This window comes from Mya arenaria, chromosome 2 (genome assembly GCF_026914265.1).
Source record: "Mya arenaria isolate MELC-2E11 chromosome 2, ASM2691426v1".
In the NCBI taxonomy this organism is placed as follows: Eukaryota; Metazoa; Mollusca; class Bivalvia; order Myida; family Myidae; genus Mya; species Mya arenaria.
Window position 1 is genome coordinate 14,108,832 of NC_069123.1, and position 27,975 is coordinate 14,136,806.

The following is a 27,975-nucleotide window of genomic DNA, read 5'->3' on the forward strand; positions in this document are numbered from 1 at the left end:
TGTAAAACATCAGCAAGATATCAGATATGGTATTGTTATATAATGTATAAATATATGTGGTGTATGATAGATTAATAATTTAGAATAGCATTACGAATACGTATTGATTCTGAAACATAATTGCAGAACTTAATCAGCTCACATTTATTAACATATTATTAATAATAGAGTTTAACGGTTTATATATTTCTGCCTGATATGTATGATAATTGATCATCATCATCATCATCATCATCATCATCATCATCATCATCACCATCATCATCATCATCATCGTCATCATTATTATTATCATGATCACGATCATTACAACCATCATTACCATCACCACCAAAACCAAAACCACCACCACCACCACAATCATCATCATCATCATCATCATCATCATCATCATCATCATCACGATCACCACCAGCAACCAAAACCATTACCACCATCACCAACAGCAACCAACACCACCACAACAATCACCATCATCATCATCATCATCATCATCATCATCATCATCACCATCTGACTTCAATAATTATTCAGTTATATGCCCCTTATTGGACAAAAAAGCATGCAAAGACTTTGTTATCAATCGTAACTCAACAGTTAAATATATGAAGCTCAAAATGAAACTTGGTACATATGTTGTAAAAAGCACTACACACCTGTCTAGTTAGGCTAATAACTCAATGGCCAATGCCTTCATTATTCATGATCGAGTTAGAAGTGAAATAATGATTATCATTCGCATATATATGGTTAAATGAAATCATTCATTTTCATAGCGCTATCATAGAAATCCTCGATGATCTGATTATAATATTTGAATAAATCATTAAGCCGCATTTTGCTAATATCTTTATTATGAATGATAGTTTTTTGTCATAATATTTCTTATACAGCTTATTGAATAAACATAACCCAACCTGTCCGAATAGTCAGTCAGTCGGTGATCGATTTCGTGTATTGGATATTTCACATTGAGAATAGTATATTGATCTAAGTATTGCTATAATCTCTCACGGCAGGTTTTCAGAGGGCTCCGATAATGAAATATTCACATAAAACGGTGGGCTAGCTTGATCGTTCTGTTATGCTCGAAGATGAACAATGTGATGATAAAAAGGCCACCGTTTTTTTTCGCAAAAGAATACATATGGATAAAACTGCATGGTGAATTATTATAAAAGGAAGTTCTGAAGACGTGTTTAACTTAAAGCCGGAATATTTAATATAGATATTTAACATATTAAACAACGCTCATATTGGTTTATTTCTAGTTTGACTATATAAGGCTCGACTCCATATTTCAATTCAGTCAATACCTAGTGCCAGGTATTTGTGATAATACCTCATCAATCCATCTTCTAATGTGAACAAATACTTATTTTATACTCGACGATTTCTCGACCAAAAAAAATGGAGTTTAAAATGGTGACCCTTGACCTACTTCCGCCGTAGAGCTACTGGCCATTGACCACTGACCAGCAATGTCCGAAACAAAAACAAAAGGAGGAGGAGAGCAGAACCTTATGGTAAAATGTCTAATAATTATATCAACTAAGCAAAACATTCTCTGGTAATTAAAACCTTTATTCTATGAATGAAAAGTGTGCTCGTTTCATGGTTTCAGTGTAAAAAAGTATGTTTTACCAATGACAAATAAAGTCCCACACATATGTCTTATAGTACAATCATAATATATATTCTATTTTTTAATTAAATGGTTTGAATTATTAACCTGATTTGGTTTAAACTGAAAAACAAAACGTTACTTCTTTCGTTATAATGCTATTTCGTTGACCAATGTCCAACACTCACTCTTATTTAGGGCCGTCAATGAATTGGACTTTTTTGTCATTTTATATATTTCGCTTACAGCGTAACCTTATGAAATTATTGTACTTCATAAATGAAGTGTTCCCTGACCTTAGATAGTCTTGGATCGAATTACTAAGCCATACATGTGTTCGCTCCAATATCCATAAGCGTGTTATATTGATCAATCTAACGTTCAATACAAATATATCTTACTTAGTACTTACTTAAATTATTCATTAAATAACAACAGATAATCAGTGATCAAAATTCTTTTATAAAATATGGTTTCTGTGTGACCATTGACTAGGCGTAAGACCATACAGAAAATCGCCTGGTCATTTAATATTGCAGAATTCCGGGTCAGCTTTGTATGAAAACATTTGGTCATTGCCCGGATAATCGTATAGTGTTCGGATTTCACGAACCTGCACTGACCGATTTTGTTCATACAACGATGAACAGCAAAACAAAAACATTCAATTCTTAAATATAAGTTCAGCCGGAGTTTATTTTTTATTTTTAGTAGTCGTGAGCAAACCTCTTCAAAGATCGGTACTCATAATACGTTTTAAGGGACACATGTATGCACCAGTCAATTCTAAACACGGCCACCAGGTTTGGGGGTATACCGGGGAAAGCCGGGGAAAAGGGCCGTGTTTTTATCTTTCAGGTGGCCCCGCAGTGCCGGGTGAATGCGGTGATTTTGTCTTCGCTTTAAATATAGTGGGAAAGGGGCCTTACCTAGGGTTCCTGGGGTGCGGGGTTATTTGGCGGAGATTTTACCATCAGTTCGTCTCCGCAGGGCTGGGATTTTAGCCGAGGTTGGACCGAAAGTCAAAGTCCCCGCTATTCCCCGGACTTGGGGGGGGGGGGCGTGGTCACAATTGACTGGTGCATTACTCAAAAATCATGATAATAGTATTGTATCGCAGTTAGTGGCACACCATGGCATAATAAAGATAAACTGATGCTATTCTCATGAACATAACTTGTAATGTTATACAAAAAACAAAAGACATTTACGGTAATATCGTGAAAAACACGAACGTATAAACATAACATTGTTATAGTTGCTGTTAAAGATACCCGAATATTCTGTATATAGTATATTCATAAAATGGCCCTGCATAAATGGCAGTGGTTATTCATATAAGACTTTTAAGCTTATTTGTAAAACACAGATACTCTATATATTTTTTTCAATGCCTTAAGGTGTCTATTTCTATTTGTACCGAACAGCCCGGGTTTCATTTCTTATTACTTATACATAAAGTTTAAGTTTACTTTTGCCCGTCAATATTACGTGTAAAATCCCTCCAGTATTTAGTTATTTAAGTGTAAGATATATTTTGAAAATAAAAAGTTCTTTACGTCAGATAATGTATTTCATTAGGCCATGCATATAACATAAAGGTCAGCTTTCAAAAGTGAGACAGACTTTTGATAAGTGAGAACGATTGTTTATAATTGTTTATTTAGTATAAAAATGTTTTACTAGTTTTTATTTATTATATATATGCATCAGGATTTTCAAGTATATAGATTGTATTATATATGAGCGTCAGGCCCGTAGCTGCCTATACGTGATTCACGGCTTAATCCACATGATTGTGACAAAGAAATAAAAAAAAAACGGCCAAAGTTGCAGTATGAGTACTTGACTTCATGATCCAAAAGCTGTTCATTTTCCAGTACCTCAGAACGCCCAAACTTCGCCAGATTGCATCATGGTTTTCAAAATTTTCCGAGGGGGCATGTCCCCACCCCACCCCCAGCACAATTATGAATCCACATTAATTGGGGGCTAGCTACGCCCCTGAACATGCTATCGTTCATCTATATCTTTAAATGTGTTTGTGTATTTACTTATATAATAATCCAAATGAGTTATAGTGACACAGCCATTTGTGTTTAACCTTATTAAATGACATTATGCTATATATACAAACAAGAATTGGCAATTTATTCTTATGAACTTTTAACCCGTTTAGATATAAAGTTTCAGCTTAAAAGGGAAAAAACATATCCACTTAGAGAAAGCTGTATTTTTTTGCAATAAGATTTATTAAAATGTTTTCCATGTTCTGAATGATTTATTAAATTAAGAACTAGAATTTGCACTTAAGCAAAAACCTTTAACCGAATTGGTATCATTCGGATTCACAAATTATACACCATGTACTTTAATATCATGGATATGTAAATGGAAATGTAAATCGAAGGTATTTATTAATCTGTCAAAGAAAAAGATAGCAATGCAAGCACGCAAACACAGATTATAATGAAACTGTTGACTGCCGTTGTCACGATACGGAAAGTGATACGATTTAAAGCGCCAAACTCACAAAAGGGCTTTCATTCTAATCTTTGTACGACGACCTTTCAAAGACATTTATTCTACTACCATTGTTGGAGTTCCTCTATGAAGTTGGCATTCAATATTTTTTCTGTTCAAAATAATTACTCCTGTACGCGTTATAATAGATTCCTTTTGTTATTCGGCGGTATTGCAGATTTATTTATTTGTGGTTACAATAGGCATTTAAAAATGTCCGATAGTTTTGAAATGACCTGGTTTTAAAAGATTTCAAGTAACCTAAAAACCTTCAAACAATGTGCTAAAAGATATTTAATATGAATGAAATAAACCACACGCTAAGTTTATAATCTTAAACGTTTCGGCGTAACGCATTTTTTTTACAAAAAGATATTTAAAATCTTGAAAAAAAAAACCTGAATACATTTGCAGTAGTTCCATGTTTTAAAAGATGAATGTCTTAATTAAAATTTAAAGGATTACGGAGTAAAGTTTGTTAGCGTGTACTTACAAAAATAAATGGTTTTATGAGACGGTGTGGTCAACATTATATTAACACCACTTACTGGGCCAGCCACTGATTACATCTACCGCTTCACTTGATTAAAATGTATAACTGACTTCTGATTTACTAAAATAAGTGTATTGGGAAAAACTTCACAAATGCTGCCTTCTCATTGGACAAAATATAATGTTGACCACCTATGGACATTTAAGGTACCTTATTTCTCATGATAAAAAATATAATTACTTCCTTTCTTTCTATATCATGATGACGGAAGATAACTTTTTGCACATCATTCTATTTCCTGAACAAACATGATTTGTTGTTATCAAACCAAATCAACTTCCATAGGAATTTATTGCATTCACTTGAAAAATAATCAGACCACTTTAAGAATAAGAACCTTTCATAAATGAGAGGCTTCAAAAACATTTTTCCTTATGAAATACAACATTCGATTTTCTGTAATATGCTTCATCAACTACCTTTTAAATGTATTGCACTCACTTGAAAAGTAATCAGACCACTTCAACACTAACTACCTGTCATTTCAAGATGAGATGCATTAAGATATGATATGTAAGGGCTATTCTGATAACACACCTTTTAAATAAACGTATTCACTTAAATCATTTTGAATTCAAACAAACAAGGAAAAGTGTTTAAATTTATAAGGATATTTTTTTTATTGAACGTGTTTTTTTATGAAAATGATATCTAAATATTTGAGCTTACAGAACAGATTATAATCGATTTTAACTCATAAACTGTACAAACGTTGGTGTGACATATTCATAATTTGCAAATATATTAACAATACCATTATATAATTGCACACATAATTACATGCCATGGTGGTATCTCATACATACTCTTTCTCAAGTAATGACTAGGCTATTTTGAAATATCAGCGAATAAAATACCGTTTCCTCCATGATTCAACGTCATTTTGAATGATTCAGAATTAAAGCGCCCAAGGTACGATTAAAATATAAACACCATTATGGTTACTGTTCACAAAACCAGTAATAAAGTATCTTATAAATTATTATTCATGAAACCCTGTGACAATGCTGTTTTTGTTGTGTGTTTTTTATATCTAAAACATTGCGACAACACAAAAAGCATTTCCTTGCATACTGCACTCTGGTACCTTTCTTCTTCCCTCATTAAGAACAGTACGGGCACGTTCTGCCTTCATCGAATTAAATTCTTATCATTGTAAATATAATAAAATTATGTCATCAAAACTGAAATGATTAGATTAGATGAACATACAAAATGTACGTAATTGACAGTTTAAACCTAACATTACTTTGATTAAACATAATTTCTAACATTTTCTGTCAAATGTATGTGTCTATTTATTATGTGTCTAGTCTTCATCAGGGGTGGATCCATGATTCGATGTTAGAGGGGGGACCTAACTTAGGGACATAACCTTTTGACTAGCGCCCCTCCCTCAGAATCGAATTTTTGGGGGTTTAAAGTGTTGGGAGGGAGGTTTCGGGGTATTCCCCCATTTCTTTTAAACAATTTCCAGTCCTAAATAGTGATTTTGAGCGTGTTTTAATCCCTTTTCTCCTACATTGAAATAAAAATTAAACTTGGACGATTTAAAGGGATCCCCCTGCTATCCGCTAGTGTTCATGGCCCCATGCATGTGCGGTTTTTACCCTTAACACCCTGTCCCTTTCCTGCCAGAGGCGTAGCCAGCGTTACGCAAATACGCATTTGCGAAACATCAATTTGAAAAATGAAAATAAATATGGCCAAAAATGGCATCAAAGTCGAGGGCTAAGCTAAAAAGTTATATCAGAATAAAAGGAAGATCAGCTAAAGTAAGCATTGCTTCTGTGCTAGATAGCTTACTGAGCCTAAATCAATCTCCTGGTTACTACAAAGTCGATGGCCTCGAACCTATAAATCCCTCCAAATACACCTAAGAGCTTGACATGGTAGTTCCATTTTTTTCCCTGGGGAGGCCCCCCGAACCCCCAACCGGCTACAGGGATATCCCCCCTCCCACACTCGCCCCCTTTCGTGCGTAACATTAAGTAAATCCTGGCTACGCCCCTGCGGTTGCAACATCCTGTCCTTTTTAAAACCTAGCTAAAACCTTTTTGCATGATGAAGTACCAAGTATAAATGTGATGTGTAATTTTAGACAGCTCAGGGTTAAATAATAGAATATTAAAAGTAGATAGGTTAATAATATAAGCTTTCAGCTATCTCCTCAATCATGATACATGTACAGTCGAACCCCGTTGGCTCGAACTACCAGGGACCGGCGAAATTACCTCGAGCCTCGGAAAATTCGAGCCAAGCGGTAATACTTACCTCAAATATATCGAAATCGGTCCTTTAGATCAAGTTCGAGCCAAAGAGTAATTCGAGCCAAACGAGTTCGACCTAAGGGGGTTCTACAGTATAATATGTGTAAGATTGTTCTTTCATGAAATGATTCATGTTTAAATTAAATGGCAGAATAACCCCCATTGGCGATGTAATTTTCTGCTAGAACTTATAATAAATCGGTCAGAGTTTGACCATCAAAGGATTGTGTTATCGACCTTATAGTCAAAAATATTTGTCCCTGACAAACATTACAGGCATGGATTGTAAAGTATTTATGATCTTATTTAATTACCAGTATTTGCTTTCGGGGGACAATGCAAACCCGACTATTTACAAATCAAACTTGTCATGCTAGAACCTTATTGTTTAAAATAATGGTGACGAAATTTCAGACCATTTCCGTATGCTTCGATTTCAATGAAACCTCTTTCTATTGATAATATAAATTCTGGGCAGCCTAACATCTATTGCTCTTGTTATTTATTTTACCTGAAGTGGGAACATTCGAATTGATAAAAACACACTAATAATACGAATGTATACGAGCAAAATCATGTCCTTAATATGTGTATTTTTCTTATTTAGAATACAGCCTTCATTTTCAGCAAAGGAAATCATGCAGTATGCTAAGTAGCGCGGCGTTACAAGGCTTAATCATTTTAAGAATATCGACTTCGGATGTTTTTAACAAGTCCTCCCACTGTCACTCATTCGATACACAATCCCTGCATCAGATTTCGCGTTGACAATGTATCAGCCATTGAGGCTGAATTCTTATATAGTAATCAGTATTCAGTGACTTGAAGTAATATCTTAATGATTAAGAAGGGCTCGACGGCTATCCTCAGTCCGCCCGTTCTTAATCATTAAGAATTTACTTTATGTCATCTTACTATTACAGGCGATGTGATTCATTCATACAAGGGGTTGATTGTTCTTGTCTAGAGATTTACTATGTCCCTACCCTGAAACGTAAAAGAACAATACTAGTGTGTCTCTTTCTATCGCGATAAAAGCAAAATCACATTGATTTGTGAAAAAGCTATTTAGTGGTTTGTAACCTGTGGTTCGCCGTAAGGAGAGCGATATAATAGCCTTAACGGTACTCTTGTAGTTCGCACATACCTCGGAGCTGTGATTGCACAATCATACACGAATCACGAATAAACGATGCTACTCAGTCCAAACTGTTTGTGAATGTGGAAATATATGTGTTTCGCTTTGGCGTTAAAAAAAAATAAAACTGTACATTTTATTGTAAAGTATCCTTTTTGCCCTTTGTAGATTCAACATTTCAAGATTTCAAAATATATAGTAGTGTTAACATATTAATATTTCTTGTTACATTATATATTTTATTAACATAACTAAGCACGTGACTTGACAAAGTTTTCTAAAGAAAATACAAACAAACGTACTTTTAGTCTATAAGTTCAAGAGAAAACATAATGAAGTAGGTTGTCGTGTATAACAACCATATACTAATGCGTTTAACACTTCCCATATGCATAAATAAAACAGTTAGGGCAATATAAACTGATTGCTAGTTTTATCATCCATTTTTAATTGGGGGCGCGGGTAACTTTTTTTCTTTTCTAAGATGACTGTTCCACTGTTGAATATGTTTTTATGCTCTTTCTTTATTACATAAGGGACCACAAACATGTGTGAACCACGAACGCTATCGTAAGAAGTCTCCATTTGACATGTGAATATTTACATCGACACCGCCTGATATGAATTAACGCTGTTCCGGAAAAGAACCGGACCAATATGCTGATACAGACACAAATTCGACATTTTTATTTGAGTCAATAAAATTTTAGGGGCGGAGAAAAATGGTGGCGGGCTGGGCTGAACAATCTTGCAATTAATTTATAGCCCCATTATTCTATGTGACAAATTCAAGACTAGGCTAGAATGGTAGACAGTACATACCACCCGAATAATTTAAAGGAATTGATAGTTACAGTAGATTATTGTCATAACACAAGCTTCGTGAATATTTATAGAACCATGCACGAACACTTATGTTCATTGATTCGATAAATTTTGTAACACTTGGTTAGACATGAAAGTGTTTTAAATATATTTTTTCGATCAGTTTCGTAAAAGTTCACAAATACAAACAAAATGGTACCCATGAAATGAAAAACAAAGCAAGATCAACACATCTGAAAATATCTTTGATTATGGTATTATCTTTCATTGCCATGTCGGCCGATTTCAATGCGTAACGGCTGTGAAGACGTTCGTAAAGTGATATATTTGGAATTCTGTCCATATACAATGAATAAAATAAACCACATAAACACGTTAAGTTTCTTATCTTAAAGATGCACTCTTGCTCCCAAATAAGATTTACCACAATTAATGATATTGTTTTAATATTCCAAAATGGATGAATAAATGTCAAAAACAATGGTTCTTATGAAGTATACTGAGTGTAATTTTAAAGAAATGTCTATAAAACACAGTATTTCTACCCTATGGGACTATAGTACACCACAGTAATTTTTTTAGCATTCAACAATTATTTAACATTTTTGCGCTTTCTGCTATTAAATACATGGTTACAATCTTGTCATCAGTAATAAATATTTTCCATTTATGCATTATTTTGTTAGTAGTTAAAGGTTTATCAGTCGACATTGATGTTTGTTATACATATTTATATATTGGTTTTGAATAAGAGTGTCACTTTAAACGTTTCGGCGTAAGGCCTTCATCATTAGTCCATATACAATGAAACTTCAGTTACATTTTCAAACGCTCTTTACACGACGTACGTAAAAAATGGCTATTCTGAACATTGTTATTATCGCTCAGCTATTGCCAAACCTACGGAATCCCGTTAGGGCCATCGCGACCTCATCCTTCGCCCCTTGAAATTGTCCAAGAAAAAACAATCGAGGTTTGTTTGTAACATCTGCGCATTTTTAAAAATACACCAGATTTATTTTTAGTTCCGCGCATGGACTGTGGGGGGGGGGGGGTATTTGCATAGCAAAAATACGTGAGGTTTGATTTTAACATCAAGTTTTTGAAATCACAAACAGTACAGCTTCAAAACCTATTTATATGGAAAAAGTAGTCTGAGGTGATTGAAACCATGCATTGATTTAGTGCCGTGTGTTAAAAAAGAAGAAAAAGCACAATAATTCGGTAACTCTTTTCATAGGTCGGTCAACTCAAAATTACTAACAGGAATCAAACGTCAATGCTCAAGGTGAATGACCATAATCTGATTAACTGTTTAACAGTTTGTGTTAACGGATCTGGATGAGATAGGGATATACTTGTGTTTCATTTTAAGCGGTTGTTCAAATATTTGAAGTCTAAAAAAGCAAGTACATATTTAATAGCAAAACCAAAAAAAAAATGGTTTAACAAACTGCACCATTGTTTGTTTTAGACATACGAAGCTATTTAGCAGTATGATTGATGGGCCTGTCCCTGCACATGTCATATGAACACAAAATGGCATGTACGTCCACATTTCTTTTTAAAAAGTCTATTCAGATAATTGACGATTTGTCATCTAAATTGTTTTAAAAGGATATTTATATCTGAGTTATGACGGTTATATCACTGCCCATGAAACAGCACACAAATCCAACTCACATTTGGAAAGATTGTATATTGTTTTGTGAAAGTGCCTTTGTTAGCCTGCCATTGTGTTCTTGGGAACTTTATGCTCCTTTATTTACACTTTTTCATTAGACCATGTGTTTTCGTACTTAATGTGATTTACTGATGTCATAGAGTGTTAATTGCTCCTGTTATACATTAATAGTTTATGGGCTGATTGGCTTTTGATGTGCGATGAAATATTTATACATTCGTAATGGGAAAATGAGTCTCTATCATAGCTGTATCTTTTATATCGATTCAAATTTTAAAAGAATAAAATAAAAAGTATTTGTCAGTTTGCAAACTTAACGGACCTGATATTATTGAAAATATAAGATGAATTATGTGCAATGGTATTTCGGATGAAAATTGTTCGGATATGTTCGGATATGTTGTGCAGACGTAAAATATTTAGTAATTCCAGGAAAAAATCTCCGAGTAATGTACATGTAAGGAATTATTAAAACTCAACAAAAATATATATTTTCTTTAAATGGATCTCTACATTTCGACACTATATAAGTATATATATGTATACTTACCTTCTCAGAATAACATTATTTTTTGAAGAGATTAAATAATTGGAATACTTGATGACTGCCAGGGATTTTCGTAATTTTACATTTATTCTTATTTAACAAGGGATTGTTGCGACGTATTCTTTCCCCAAACGTCTCGGGTTCAATTTCTGTTCGCGATTGAATTTTTTTTGGGTAACTACCCCGAACAAGGTTTAGTAAGCTATGAGCCATAATCACAATCAAACTGGCATCATATTATTATTCATATTGTTCATACTAATATAATTTATATAATTATTCTTACAATTATAAGCCATAGTATTATTCATATTATTCACATTATTCATATTATTCATTTTATTATTATTCATATAGTTATTATTATTATTATTATTATTATTATTATTATTATTACTATTATTATTATTATTATTGTAATTATTATTATTATTATTATTATTATTATTATTATTAGTAGTAGTAGTAGTAGTAGTAGTAGTAGTAGTAATTATTACTAGTAGTAGTAGTAATATTATTAGTTTTATTATAAGTATTATTATTCCTATCTATTGTATTTCAGGTATGTACTCGAATCCGGCCTATGAACGAGGATGAGATCCTACTTGGGGCCACGTGCATCGCACACAAAGTCGAGGACAGCGTAAGCGCACTTTAGCTTCTAACATGCGGAGACTTTAGTAAATTATGTTTTTTTGAAATCATTTTGCGTACATAAGTAAACTACTATTACTATAATGCTCATCAATGGCTGTTACGTGTACTCGTACTTCGTCTCGTTGAAAAAGTTATTACGTACACTTTCACAATGCTATATATACCATCTTATGGGTGAATGTTATTACTCTTTGGTAATCACTCAGAAACCACATGATGCTAACAGTGAACGTTATGCACCAGTCAATTGTAACCACGCCCTCCCCCAGGTCCAGGGAATAACGGGGACTTTAAATTTCGGTCCAGCCAAGCCCGAGTAAAATTCCCGTGTGGGGACGAACTGCTGGTAAAATCCCCGCCAAATGCCCCCGCACCCCAGGAACCCTAGAACTGCCCTGTTTTAGATCCTTCATATATACACAAATGTCCCTTAGGCTGTTAATGAAACGCACCCCCCCCCCCCCTCCTTCCCCTGTATCAACTCAGCTTTCAAATGGTGCAAATATTATAACGCGGTACCAACATAAAATGCTCACCGCATAAGAAACTTAATACTGCACAAGTCTTACTCACTTGGATTTGAATATCTTTGACTCTTACCACACGAAGGATTCAACACCTTGATCCTATATTTAACCCCCGCGTTTCTCCTTCAGATGTTGGTGCTTATGGATCCCATGGAAGACCCTGAAGACATTCTGCGAGCAAACAGGACCCGCGAGAAACAGTTCGTCTTTGATACGTGCTTCGACGGGGGCTCTACTCAGGTAACTTCTTTTATAACAGAACAAAAAGTCGAAGCTCATTTCGTCGCAACAAGAATTAGATTTTTCACGTAATATTATTTGGCATATATTTAGTATCATGGTTAAACTTTATAAAATTGTCATTAGGTATTTATGCAGTAATATGGTTAAACGGTATATACGTGACGCTGGGTATATATGCGGGATCATGGTTAAACTGTATATAATTGACAAAGATGCCACCAATGCATTCAATGTGACAAATGCTAACGGCATTCAGAATCAATAATTATTCTCCCCGGTAATGTGTGCATGACGGCACTAGTTGAACCATTTCAATGCACTCCGCAGATTTTGTGTTATCTGCAACCAAAGCTCATTTATTTAAATGGTTCGATTATGAGTGTAAACGTGCAATGATGTATTTGATTTATCCGTTTAGGTGTTAAAATGCAAAAGGTAGCGATCATAATTCATTATGAAGAAAACTTCAAATGATTCATTCCTTCCGAAAACAAATACGTTAGTGCTAATGCACCAGTCAATTGTAACCACGCCCCCGGGTAAAATCCCTGTCCTGCGGGGACGAACTGATAGTAAAATCCCCGCCAAATGCCCCCGCACCCAAGGGACCCTAGGTAAGGCCCATTCCCGGTTATATTTTGCGCGAAGACAAAACCACCGCACTCACCCGGCACTGCGGGGCCATTTGAAAGATAAAAACACGACCCGGTATACCCCCGGACCTGGTGGGGGGGGGGGGGGCGTGGTAACAATTGACTGGTGCATTATGTAATAAACTTCAAATGATTCATTCCTTCCAAAAACAAATACGTTAGTGCTAAATGTTTGCTATCTCTGTAATTTATTAAACGGTCAACCACTCAGTTAGAGCGGTGATTAATAATAATATGTGATCTCAACATGTTTGTTTTTCTACGAGATTTAATTCATTGGCATTGTTTGCGAACAGTTTAACCACATTTCAAATATATGTCTCTCGAAGGTCTCTTGCACTTTGACAGATAGTCCCTTTTAAGATAAGTTTTGTAAATCACAGGATTAAGGTAGATCTACAATGTCCTTGTTGGCATTTTTAAGGACACTCGAAATGCCTCTACTGGATTACCGGACATTATGAAAAGTTCTAAGTTTTTTCAATAAACTTCACAATTCAAACTTATAGTGACAGTAAAAGCTATGTAATGATTAAAGTTTAATTGTATGTTTGTACCAAAGTAAATGGTTAAATGTGGCCCATTGCGCATATTCATTTATGTTGGTATAAACATACGAATTACTCTTGAACCAGCTTAGTGTTCGAGATTATATTTTGTCAACTGGTACAGCTTCTGTTTAGGTGAAATAATATCGGTTGACTACTGATTTACTGAAAAAGTAATTGTACGACAGATTATGGCATAGGCCAAATAATCAAATCGAACACTAAGTAATAGTTTCGAATTACTTGGCTCATAATGAAAACACATTGCAACATTAACAAAATACCAACTGCACGATTAACCGCAGCTTAGCATTAAGCTTAGGTATTAAACATAATACTCCTACCTAATGACATAATTTTCTTACTGGTATGAATACCTGTTCAAAACTTTTATATGGCCTATTTTCAGCTTAAGGACACTTTGATCTGAATAAAGCTTGAACCGAAAATATGTTATAATAGAACAAACTTGAACAAAGGATCGTTGAAACAATGAATAATCTCCCGCGATATGTCTTATTACAACAGTGTTAAGATATCTGATGTACAAATATTTTTGTCCTACTGATATGCAAGATTCAAGTTTATTGGCAATATCGGCAATACATAAACCTTTGGCCATGAACATACACATAGGATGAGATGTACACAAATTGAAAAGATAACAAATACAAAATAAGCTAAAAAACAACAACAACAAAAAACCAAAAAAAAAACCACACGTACATAATATAGAGAACACACTGATAATTTACTTTATTGTACTATCTAACTATGAAGCAACTGCATCAATGTTGGCAGAACGTCGTTGAAAAGCATTGTAAATGTATTTATATACAATTCTTATATTGTTTGTGTTTTTTGAAGACATTAAAACCCTAAATTTATTCAAGGTATTCCATGAATTGGAAATATTGAATTGTTGACGTAAATCATAATACAGCTATTGCTATATGCTATTGACAATGATGTTACATTTTGATGCCATTAGCAATAGTGATAAAGTTTGATGCCATTTGTCAACCCGTATGATTCTGGTAACGATTGAAATGTTATTGCATACTGAAAACATATATATATATATATATATATATATATATATATATATATATATATATATATATATATATATATATATATATTAACTAAATGTCCGAAAAAAGATAATTGATAGAGTTATGACGTTTTGAATTTGTGTTGTTTATTTCAACTGAAATCAAACATGAAATGGCTCCTTTTCAGTATTTAAAGGACAAAGACGCTTGTTTTTAATATTTTTTCAGGTATATGTTTTTTATACATATTATTTTTTTATGCTCATTAAACCCTTTGAAATGAAATCATCATTGCGTTTGGTCACCAGCCGTACACAGTTCACATATCTGACAAGCTTTATTCTACATCGAATACCTTCAGTCTAACATACCTATGAAGCAGTGCCAATATAATCATGCCGTTCTGTCAGTACGTTTTTATTCGACCTTCATGTGAAACAATAGACAATGTTCGTAAGGTTATAACTCGAGCTTGCAGTCATTGGGGCACACAAGTACCAAGGATAGCTGTGTAGTGATCATATCCATATTCTTTGTAATTGATCAATGCTTTATCAAATATCCTGGTTTTCGATAGAAAACGATTAAATCAAATAATGTAGTCGCTGAATATCCTAAAGTCTCGACTTAAATCAGAAGAAATACTATATTCGTGCATTATTATTGTGACTTAACACACTTCATTTTCATTATTAAATACTCAAATGAAATGTTCCAATCCAACCATTTCCCTAATGTCTTGCTAATGTCATCATTAAATGACTCGAGTATCTTACAATATCGTTACAACCCAGCCATTCTCCGGCAAGTTTCGGGATATATGTCGGATAATGACCGAGGTGTTCATAACATAACATAGTGTTTATTGTAATATAAGGCCACCAGCCCAGAATACATGTTACAAATCGTAGTATTTAGTACGTCAAATATGAACTATATTGTTCCGACTGTAGTATCTTACTGTTATTGTGCATCATTGTACATCTGTTTTTAATAGATAGTATATAATAAAGTGATGTTGGCATTCAGTTAACACGTTATTAGTTCTTACTGCTAAATGACAATATTTGGTTGCTATGACTAATATCAATAATTAACACCGTTATAATACGTTATAATTATATAGGGAATATAATGTTAGTCGGTCGATATGTGGGGTGATATCACTTCGAGATGCACTGTATCTTAACGCATCTTTATGCATGCAGAGTGCAGTGATACACTCGTTCAGATCAAGCAACTTATAGAGTAATTGTTTTATTTTAATAAATTAATTTACTTTTCGTTACAAAAGCATTTAAATTCCATTTTTTATTTTAAAACCATGCAATACTCTAGACTGAAATTTGACAGATATCACCTTATTCCAGATACGCCATACGGGTCCATTGTTGAATATCATACCGGTGAATTGTTGAGCATCATGCCGGTCAATTGATGTAAATGAAACAGACCGGTTTATGTTTGTATTCCATCCTGACAATTATTTATTTTAGGCTGAAGTGTACGAATCGTCCACCAAGTTTCTTATCGACAACGTCATCACCGGTTACAACGCCACTGTGTTCGCGTATGGGGCGACAGGTAACGTCAAACAGTCTTTTTAAACTATTCAGGTTGAAACGCATGTGTTTTGGTATGAACCATAAAAATTATTATCATTTTTTTTATAATACTTAAACTTGCATTCAAAGGTGTGTACATTTTAAAATTAATATCATTTCAATATCAGGGGCGTACGCGATCATTATTTCAAATGTCGGTAATAAAAGCTCTTCAACAAAACATGTATATTACTTGTGCACTGACCGTAACTAGTCTTAAATAATTATTTATATACTTTGTATACAAAATGAAGTATTCGATGGTCATAACCATTCCATAACAGATATTTCAATACAGACATTCGGGGAAGATCGATGTTTTTTTAAATATACAGATAATCGGGAAACGTCGGTGGCTTATAACTTCAATACATACGATCGGGAAAGATCGGTGTTTTCTTAGTTCAGTTCAGACAATCGGAAAAGATGGGCGTTATTTTAGTTCAATACAGACAATCGGGAAACATCGGTAGATTTTTAGCTCAATACAAACAGTCGGGAAAGATCGGTGGTTTTTAGTTCAATACAGACAATCGGGAAACATCGGTAGATTTTTAGCTCAATACAAACAGTCGGGAAAGATCGGTGGTTTTTTAGTTCAATACAGTCAATCGGGAAATATCGGTGTTTTTAGTTCAATACAGACAATCGGAAAACATCGTGTTTTTTTAAAAAAATGTTCAATCCAGACACTCGGGAAACATCGGTGTTTTTTAGTTAAATGCATACATGAACATCCGTGTGTTTGTAGTTCAATACATACAATCGGGAAACTTTGGTCTTTTTTAGTTCAATACTGACGATCGGGAAAGATCGGTGGGGTTTGAGGTCAAAACAGACAATCGAAAACCCTCGGTGATTGATGTATTTATATAAACGACGTAATTCTCGATATGAAAATCGGCGGGGCAGGGTGGGGTACGTTTTTTCCCACTTGCCTAATCATGGGCGTCGGCAACGATAGGGGTGTCTGTTTGTTGGTTGTATGGTATGGTGCGCATACATAATGTTACCCTTGTTAGAGCTACCCTGAGGAAGATTGCCAGCGGTAATTAGAATGATACGTGAACATAGATAAAGTTAAATGTATGTGATAGACACTTTAATTTGAAATTCATTTGATGTTTAATTGCAAATGTTTACTCAGCTTGTATTTGTTGATATTTTCGAGATCAAAGATATCTATTTTACTTTCGAAATACCCACCAGAGTTCGTAGCCGTGCTTCACCCGTCATGCAAATCAAGCCACATAGACAGTTGCCACATAAACTAAATGCTCATTCGTAAAAAGGATACCCTGTGTTGTGATGCTTTTGCCTTTGTAAAACTCACCTCTACCTTCAGGTGGTGTAATCTGTTAACGAAATGATAAAATGTAATACGTATGGGGCATATTTCCGGACTAGAACTTTGATGTCAGAAAACAAACAATAATGAAACAGGAAAATAAAACTATAGATGTATGGAGGCAACCATAATGAAGGATGCTATATCATTGTTGATGCATGAATAATAGATTAGATACTTCGGGCGACAAAAATTCACTTTGTGGAGTACAATGTAGGACAAATGTCTCTGTTGAATAATTTACGCGAACCTTTGCCCAGTCCGATTTCCGGTTGATGACATCCTTGAATGGAAATTGCTCTCACATCGTGTTACTTAGACCACATTGTCACGCGACTCTTTTGAAATGTAACACGATAAAGTAAATAACGTTATATGCTATGGTATGACACTGGCTATTGGTTGCCTGATATCATCAATGTATATATATTATTCTACTTAAACAAGACATAAGACCATATTATGCTACATAGTGTTAAATTTGAGGGGTTTTCCGCTCCGTCATAGGCAATATATTTTGACGCCCCTTTCGTTTTCTCATAGACAATACAAAAAAATATGTCAAGAAAAAGTAGCAATGCAATTTAGATGGGTTTTTTTCTCGTTTCGCCTGTTTAACCTGACAACTCGAAAACCCCTTTTGTGTTTTCGTTAAAATGCGACATATAATTACCCACCAACGCGAAACGTCAAAAAAAATCACAAGTCGTGTGTTCGCCCTCGATATGGCGCCTCTTTTCGTTTTCAGTGTAATGCGTTGTCGGGCAAATGTTTATGAAGGAGATATTGGCTATTTGTCGCGTTTTCGTTCTTATAAAGTTTGGTCCCGAACAACAACTTCGAAACTTAATTTCAGAAATAATTCCACCATGAAAAGAAAGTGGTATATTTACGCGAATGAATTAACGTTATATTCTTTACAATTTAAATGCCATCGTTTTTCAATCGACTTCATTGCCAAATTTTCTCATGATATGACAGTGTGTGTATACATCGTGCTAAATAATGTCATTAATAAATTATTAGTTCGGAAGGCAACATTTTGCTTCGAATAAAAGAAAAATAACTTCTTTTTCTTCACTATTTTAAACGACACAAAGGGCAGTCTATGCCGCATAAAGAGCCTCGCCTTCGTTATATTACCGGAGATTGTTTAGGTGATTAATTTCCTCAAACACTTCGACAAACCTGTTTCCAAAATTATGTTTTGACAGTGCGTGGTGGTTTTGTGGAAAGGTTGTCGACGTGTTTTAAGAAACTTAACTCTAAATCAAACGCTAGTAAAGCGGCGACGACTGTGTCATGTTTCACTTAAAATGGTGAATACATAGTAAAGTTATCTTTGTTTAAAAATTCTATAAGAAGAAAAAAATTGCCTTCCGACGAAGCATTCATGGCGTAATTTATCACTTGGTATACACACACTGATGATAAACAAAATATCGAGCAAAGGTAACATTTTTTACTATTGCGGCTTTTCGTTTAAATCACTGATTCCAACTGTGTCCCCGTCGATAATACAAACGCCACAGCAATACGGTGTATTGTAACAGAAAAACACCACTCGGTTTGGTTGTGCGATTGGAATCTCTGTTTTCGAGCAATGTTTTTTTTTTGTCAAGATCACTATGAGGTATTTGAAGCTATGCATTAGTTGCTAATACGTTATGGAATTGAATTTTATGGATACGATGGCCGTTTAAGACGTCCAACAAAGGGTATTTTCAATGAGGGCGAACATGGAATTATTTTTGAACCGTGGACCAACTTATGATTTTCACAAAATCATGCTGTATTAGTTTCAAAAATTACCATTGAATTATTTTGTTCAAGAAAGGACCATAAACTAAATTACTTTAGAAGTTTAAAAGTTGCTTGCGCGTCGAAAGTGTTAATTGCTTGACGTCATTTTTGGGTGTGTCACCAAAATTGTCCCCGTGTTATTGAAACTATCATGATAGAAGTATTTTGTTTAAATTCCACCTTATAAAATATATATGTAAAAAGTCAACGAACTTCTTTTGATATTTGATAATTTATTTTCTAATACAAGCCTTTTAGTCTTTTAACGCTTTAAACGTGATTTATAAGGTCAATGTTTTCCTATACTGGTACTTGTTTTTATAGCGCTGGCGTCAGGTGTGTATGTCATCAGGATTTAAAAAAAAATGTAATTAAGCTATATCAGCAAAAACTTTACCTTTTGTAACAACTTACGCAAACATTTTAAGAAACAAATCAAGATTTGTTTGCAATTTAACTCTCTGAAAACAGTATACTTCTTGAACGGCTCCATATCACAGGCCAAGAGGTTGTTGACGAATCGAAAAATACACATTCAGATACAAGCTAAGTAAAGATATAGATGTTTGCTTTTGAGGGGAATTACTGTTGACAATCCCTAGCGCCCTGTAAGAAAAACCTTATCAGAGAACTTGAAAATCTTGACTCCCATTAGTCTGAAAGACCTCGATGAATCATTAAGTTATTGTCATTGTATCGTTGAAGCGATTTGTAAAACTTGCTGTTTGAGAACGTCTGATTATGGGGCATTAAAACGATAAAATGTTGACCCGGGTTTAAGATGTATAGGCATTTTGTCTCTTTCAATCTGCCTCGAGTACAACCTCGAATGTTTGTTTAGGCTGTCTTGCTGAGAGATCTAAGCTCAACGCCAAACAATGGCGTTGTATGTACGATTTTATAAAAGTAAACAGAAATAATCTTTATGCGTAATTTGAAAACATACAACTTCAAGAAGGAAATCGTAAGATGATGTTTGTGTTTATGTACATTAAATCTCTGCGTGTTTCATAGTGCGATATGATAAAACACGATCATCTAAAGACCGCAATAATTCATTATTAGGTGATATATTGCAACACCTTTACGATTGTTTGTCATCTCTGCCCCTCATGGAGGTCTTCAAGACACTCTGTTGGTTTTATTGGACGTTTATGTTAATTTTGAGATGGTTTGCTCAGTTGTTAATTCAGGTTTCAATATAGATATTTAAATGTCGGTCATAAAATTGAGAAAGAATCCATTTTACACACACCTGGGGTTGAGATACATCAGATAAATTAGAAAAAAAGCAACGCTTCATTGTTGTCTGATCAGAACAGTGCACAATGTCTTTAACAGAGTTAACTCTATAGGTCATCTTCCCCATTACGCAGCGAATGCACTCCAATGAATTACCGTTGATTCGAGATTAAATGGCTTAGCATTTACGAAGGAAATGCAATTGCGCATTGCTGTCTGCAAACTAATGTATGAAAAACAATCATGGAACTGTAACCTTGCTTGTGCACTTGTATAAATATTGATCTTCTATTATACAAATAAAATAAATTTCCATATTTTCTAACGGTTACAAATATTGACAATAGCATACGAATAACCAAATATACATTTAAAAGAAAAGGGCATCCGATTGCAAGATTGCAAGAAAATGTCGATGAACTGTGTAAGGGGACAAACGCCTCAATGTACGAATATTGCCGTTGTAATGCATTTATTTTAATTATGTCAATAAGAACACGCATATGTGTGTAGCAAGTCCAACTACCTAACGTAAAGCAGTGTTCCAAGCGTGATTTCTGAGTTAGCTTGGAATCAACAATTATTTTATTGTGCAGTTGACTAATTAAGGTTGACCAGGCGGCTGCTATTGCCTTCCTGGCATTGCCGGGAACTAGTACCCTGGACTCGCCCATTTTGTGACACTCCGTTGATAATGGAGAATATCTGAATGGGTCGCACTTGGATATACATGTATAACGATTCCTTATTGAATGCTAAACTTGTATCCATTTGTTACTTACTCGATTAAAAATGATAATAGTTTGGAAAAGTTGTCGTTAAATGCCATCATTTACTTTTTTCAATTCGCATATGCGATATAAAACAAGCTCCATCCACCATAATGCCCCACTAATCCATGTTTCTCTTTCAGGCGCGGGCAAAACGTACACTATGTTGGGTACAGACGATGACCCCGGTATCATGGCCCGGACCCTGAACGACCTGTTTATCTCTATGGCCAAAACCCGGGAGGATATGAAGTACAAGGTCACCCTCTCTTACCTTGAGGTAAGCAGTTATCCGCCATGATAAGTCGTTATTCTAAGTTTGTTATTTTTTTTCAAATAAGTCGGTATTCTAAGTTAGATAAAAAAAATTAATAAGTCGGTATTCTAAGTTAGTTATTTTTTTAAATATGATTCAGATTTTCAGAATTGTGAATTAAGCAAAGCGGCTTACCCTAAGTATCTGGTTTCTGGATTGTTGATTAATTTTGATAAAATAATACTTATCATTAAAATAATATTTACATCGTTGGATTGAAATCTGAGGTCTGCAGCATTTCTTATTTTTTATTCATGGGAATTATTATTCCCAATCGGTATCTAACGAGTTTGTGCCTTGCAGGATACTGCAAACCGGTAAACAATCTGTCCACCTTTCACATTAAACTTATTTCCCATTAACGCTACAGTATAGCCTTAGTTAGATCAAAAACCGTTTACTCCTCAAGGTCAGTTTTCCTTAGAAATAATACTATAAAACAATTTAAGACAAATGTGATTAGTTATATCCCATAAACGTTCAACATCAAAGAAGTCTTGACTTGTTTGCTCAGTTTCTCTCGACCTTGAATCCCCCAGATCTACAACGAGATGATCCGTGACCTTTTGAACCCCAGTTCCGGAATCCTTGACCTACGCGAAGATGCCAAGGGTGGAATCCAGGTTGCTGGGCTTACTGAGGTCAAGGCCAGATCGACAGATGAGGTACGTAAAGAGTTCTTGCCCATTAGTTTAAAACTTATAATTTCTACTTAGCCACTTTTTTTTTGTGTTAACAGAATTACTTTGTTTGCCTAGGTGAACAAACTTTCTGCATAGTGTACTGTTTCGCCAATCTTAACTTATCTGTATTGCTTGCAAGCTCCTTGGGCTGTTCCTACAAAAAATCTTTATCGATCATGCATATGTAATAATCATTGAACACGATGAAACAAAATGACAGAGGTGACCTTTGTTTGACACAGGGTGGAACTCATTTTACCATACAAGTAGGGCAACACAATAAAATAGTCGTTACAGTTACTTTTATTGCTAATTTGTTCGTCACTCTTCGTTAGGTTAGACCTGTTCTCTCCGTATCATGCTATTAATCAGTTATCACCGCTGTGCGAACCAATATGTGTGGTCAATTGCCATCCCTATTTGTCTTGCTATGACATCAGTCTGCATATGTGATTGGAACCGCTGGTGCAACGGTCGGAGCGATGCGTCTCTACTGCCATTATCATTCTAGATAGAAATATGAACCGTATTACACATTAGGGCATGACCTAAATTGCAAACATTGTAGAAAAGTGACACAGGGCTCGTATTCACTAACATCTTAAGTCTGAGTCTAAGACTCAAATCCTAATTTCTCGAAACTTCTAAAGCTCAACAGGATTAAATAGCTTATTTCAATTAGACAAAACACATAGTTAAATGTGATTTTGGTAAATAAAATATGGTTTATTGTAATAACCATAAAAGGAATTCCTATTTAAAGTCTAATAATTCTTAATGAAGTTAATATTACGTGAATTTTAGACAAAGAAAAATAGCGAGATTAATCCTGTTATAAGGGACTTAAGAAGTTTCGAGAAATTAGGGGCCATATTCTGGAAAGCGAAATTTTAATTTTGTTGTTAATTGCTGTTCCAGCGGTAAAGCATTACAAACAATCTGTTCAACAATCAGGCAACATCTTTGTTTTAAATGAGTTACATTTTATATATTTTAAAACATTTGAGCCAAAGTCTGAAACACAGACTCAAGACCATCCCTTGGTCCCATATACATCGAATAGATTTGCCACTGGGGATAATGTTGCAAAATGTTGCTGTTTAAGTTACAAACAGACTGTTTTACAATGATCATATCTCCATTTGTAATAAAGAATAAATGAAAGGATGTTTGTAAATTAAACATTTTGCTTTTCTGGATCTGATCCTAAAACTCAGACTCCAGGCGCTTAAGTGAACATTGGTACTTTTCAATAGATAAGAGAAAAAGAATTAAGCACACTTTCAGCAAAAACTGTATAAGAATATCTTCAGTTTCATTCTTCCGTGCTTTCACTAGTGCTAAACCAGCACTTGCTAGTATATCACTTTCTAGTAGAGCCACTTGACGCACCCTCGTCGTTAATTAATGACATCAATGTTTTGTAGTTCAGATTTATCTACAGCGGGTATCCTTACTAGATCCGACATTTTTATCGTTTTGTCCTTTCTGACTTTGGTGCATATCACAGTCTTTGATGTTTTTCTTTAGTCTGGTAATCAAAGTGATCGTCCCGACTAGCTATACTCTTAGGACAAATAATTGGCATTTTGTTTTCTCTTAGAGCATGCACTAAAACACCTACGTGACTCACTTTATCATTCTTTATGTAAATGGCACAAAAAGCATCAAGTGACGCAGAGAAAATGCGTCAAGTGGCGAGGCGAAAATGCTAGTCATTTGGCGCAAGAAATGGCAGAAATCAGTCAACATATCAGGATCTGGTGATATGACATAAATAATAATTTTCGCTTGTGCTGGTATACTAGGTGTCGCTCCTCTTCATTTTCTTCTCTTCCATTTAATACCAACAATTAATGGTTAATGTTCCATGCGACTCCTGAGATTGTTACATGGCATTTCTGATTCGTAAATTAAGGAGTTACGTGTTATAGAGAAACATCAAATATTCTATGGCATTGCATCTAACCATCATTTGTTATATAATTAATGGCCTGTTGAACATTTTTTTAAGCAATTACTACATCAACAAGCTCAATAAAATTGAATGGATGATCGAATTTAATTACATTGCGGTGAACACATTGAAATTCTTTAAAAGTCAACTAAATTATTCATAATTGCAAACCTGTAGTGTGGGGCCTTCTCGTAAAACGTCACGGAACGCTGTTGCAACTGTTCATTACATAAAGCCCAGTGGGCCTTACCCACTATAATGTACATGAACATATAGAAAATAAGTAAGAACTTTTTACGCAAATACCGACTTCAATGTCGCATGTCGTTGGATTGTGTCAGCTTTATATTCGTTGACTACGCATTATTTGGTCATTGCACTCAAGTATTTCCTGCCGATATGTTTTTAAGTTTAAAATAGCTAAATTTTCAATCCTTTTTATATAAAATCATATTACTAAAAACCCGCAGGATGGGTGCATTAATATAATTATTGTAGTGTTTTCATGGTTTGCGACGGGACGTGTGAAATTGTCAGGTCGCACCCTTCAAAAAGTTGCATGTCCAGGCTTGCTCCATAGAAAAGCATTCCAGCATGTTTTGCTGTCCAATGGACGTTGTCCATCCCGGCTTTGTGCCGGATGGGCGCCTTCTAGCGATGGGTTCAAACTCAATCGTGGAATGAAACATACGTGAGGAACAATGCCATTAACGATTCTGTCTTGAGACGAATCATTACCCTAAAAGTTTGCGTGATAAGAGAAGTAAGTTTCAGAAATAAAAAACAGATACCGTTGTACAGCGACAACTCGGTTTTGATTAGTCATTCGAGTTTAATTATGAAAGACATTCAGAAAGGGCTGGTTTGTGTTGGATAAACACATGTAAGCTAGGTATATTTCGATGCAACAATCTCAAACTACGTATGTTATTGCTGTAAAATACATTAGTTGCTGTTGTTTATGACTTCCAAAATGCCAAGGTTATAATACAAGAAACTAATAGTTCAACGACCGTAAGAGAACTCGAATGGATGTTGATAAAGTACAATCGGATCAACTTTAATTAATTATTCATGAATACCATTCAGAACAAATTCAGCCATCTCATAATGGCATAGCCGAGCATGCTGACAACAGCACGGGACGCATTCTCGTTTGTCTTATATACTGCGCAAAGTATGCCGGTATCCGCCCTTGTTTCGTTCAGGAAATCTTTTTTTCAGCGATTCGATAAATATAATGTCATTAGACGAGTGATGTATGTTATCAAGATATAGTATTTGCCTCATGCCGTTTTTGTCTTCGCCGCTTTAATTATGTTAGATTTTCACGTGGAAAGGAAATAAAGTTCCAGTAATAGAAAAAAGAAAAATGGATGCCGCATTTCCTTGATAACATGTTTTTGATAGATTTTCGCGTGAAAGGGAAATAAAGTTCTAGTAATAGAAAAAAAGAAAAAGAAATGCCGCGTTTCCTTGATAACATGTCTTTGATCAAGCTTTGCTTTGTGCCTTAATGAAGAAAAATCACATATAGTTTCTATAGTTATTTATTGCATCCTTTAGAACCAATTTTACCCAACAAAAACAGACCGTTTTGTGTGACTGATCAAAATTTATTCTTATTTTATTGATAATGCTATACACTAATATACATACACTTATGAAGTACCTGCCTAGAAGCAATAACGAGGATTTTATCTACGTCGTTATATTCAATTACTTTCTGATTGCATCAGAAAAGAACATTGAAACAACATTAGCTATTCATGAATTCCATCAGCGATTATTGTAACAGTTCTTCTAGAAAGATTTGCTACTAATAGCAATGGTGACAACACTAAAAACAAGGTCAACGACTAATTAAGCGTGATAGTTGCATGCACAACGTTATAATATAAATATAATTATTTATTCATGAGTAAGGAAAGGTCAACTCAGCAACAGGTACAATACATAACAGTTATGTTTGCATGCGTGAGAATGTTCTTACGAGGTGTGTAAGCACCGAAATGTACTTGCTATGCAATCAGATCTCAAAATATGCACAAGTCCGATTCGGGAGAAAAGCTCCTGGCACCACAGTTTGCACAATATAGAAACGAAATAGTAACCAGCCTACAGTAGAAGTGTTCTTACACGGTACCACATTCTCCGATTTTCGAAATATGTCCGTTCAATGAAATTATCAAATAAAATATAAATCATTCTCACGTTTGTTCGTGTAAACATAGGGCACAGCTCCACCACGGAAGTGTTGACCGCTCTTTTTCTTTGCACCACCGTAAAGTGGTGGAGCTGGCGTTTACAGGCCGTGAGCTCGCTCTTCTTCGATAACTTGTACTTGTTTATCTCACATAAGCGTCATAAGGCTAGTTATGAAACCGGAAATGGAGCAGACACTGTAACTAGAAGGTTCTTATTTATGTTTTGTGTTTGAAAATGTATCTGACGTAAATACCGATGATTGACTGGCTACTTAAGTGGAAACCTAGAACGCGCTCATAAGAAAACCAGCCTTAATTGAATAAAGCATTGACAACACAGGGAAGAGCCTTTTGGAAAAATTACATAACATCTAAGCAAGCATTTTGTTTAATATAATTATATGTGCTTCAAATAGAAGACCCTCGACGAAGGTGCAACCGCTTACTAGTTAATCCCTAGTCGGCAAAAACCACTATAGGATATGAATAGACTGAACATATGTAAGAAATGTTTATATAATTTACGCAAATATCGCCCGTCGTAAGATTGTGCCAGTTTCATGTCCTTTGACTACACGTTATTTGACAAGCTTTTCCGGTTGATTTTTTTTCAGTTTTAATTGGTTGATTGTAAATTTTCAATATATTTTTTAATATAAAATCATATTACTTAAAAGCCGCAAGAGGGGTGCATTCTAATGATACTTCATGGTTTACACTTGCTTTAACTACGACGCGATGTGTGAGAAACGTCAGGTCATTTCCTTTAAAAAGTTGCATGCCTAGGCTTGCCTCCATATACATGCGTACAAGTTTTTGTTGCTGTCTAAGGAACGTTGTCCATCCCGGCTTTATGCCGGGTGTAGCATTGTAGCGATGGGTTCAAACGCATTCGTGAAATGAAACAATTCATCACCATACTTGAGGTACGGTGACATGGGTGATTCTGTCTTAAGACGAATAATTACACTAAAAGTTTGCATGACAAGAGAACTAATTTCCAGAAATAGAAAAACAGATAACGTGGTTCCGCGATAACTTGTTTTTGATTAGACATTAGTTCGTGTTTAATTATGAAATGCATTCAGAAAAGGCTGGTTCGAGTTGGATAAACATATGTTAGCTAGGTATATTTTGATGCAAAAAATCTCTAATTATATTATTGCTGTAAAATACATTAGCCGTTATTGTTAACAAC

General features: G+C 34.8%; 1 protein-coding gene across 1 annotated transcript in view; it reads left to right on the forward strand.

The window, feature by feature from the left end:
- Window positions 1-979: 979 nt before the first annotated feature.
- The window catches only part of LOC128225170 (kinesin-like protein KIF19), a 45,540-nt gene continuing 18,544 nt past the window's right edge, over window positions 980-27,975 (forward strand). Inside the window, exons 1-6 of the mRNA XM_052935220.1 lie at window positions 980-1,526; window positions 11,727-11,807; window positions 12,478-12,588; window positions 16,344-16,431; window positions 21,758-21,894; window positions 22,470-22,595. Coding sequence (XP_052791180.1) covers window positions 1,482-1,526; window positions 11,727-11,807; window positions 12,478-12,588; window positions 16,344-16,431; window positions 21,758-21,894; window positions 22,470-22,595 — 588 coding nt within the window. The 5' untranslated portion in view covers window positions 980-1,481. The remainder of the gene's footprint in view (window positions 1,527-11,726; window positions 11,808-12,477; window positions 12,589-16,343; window positions 16,432-21,757; window positions 21,895-22,469; window positions 22,596-27,975) is intronic.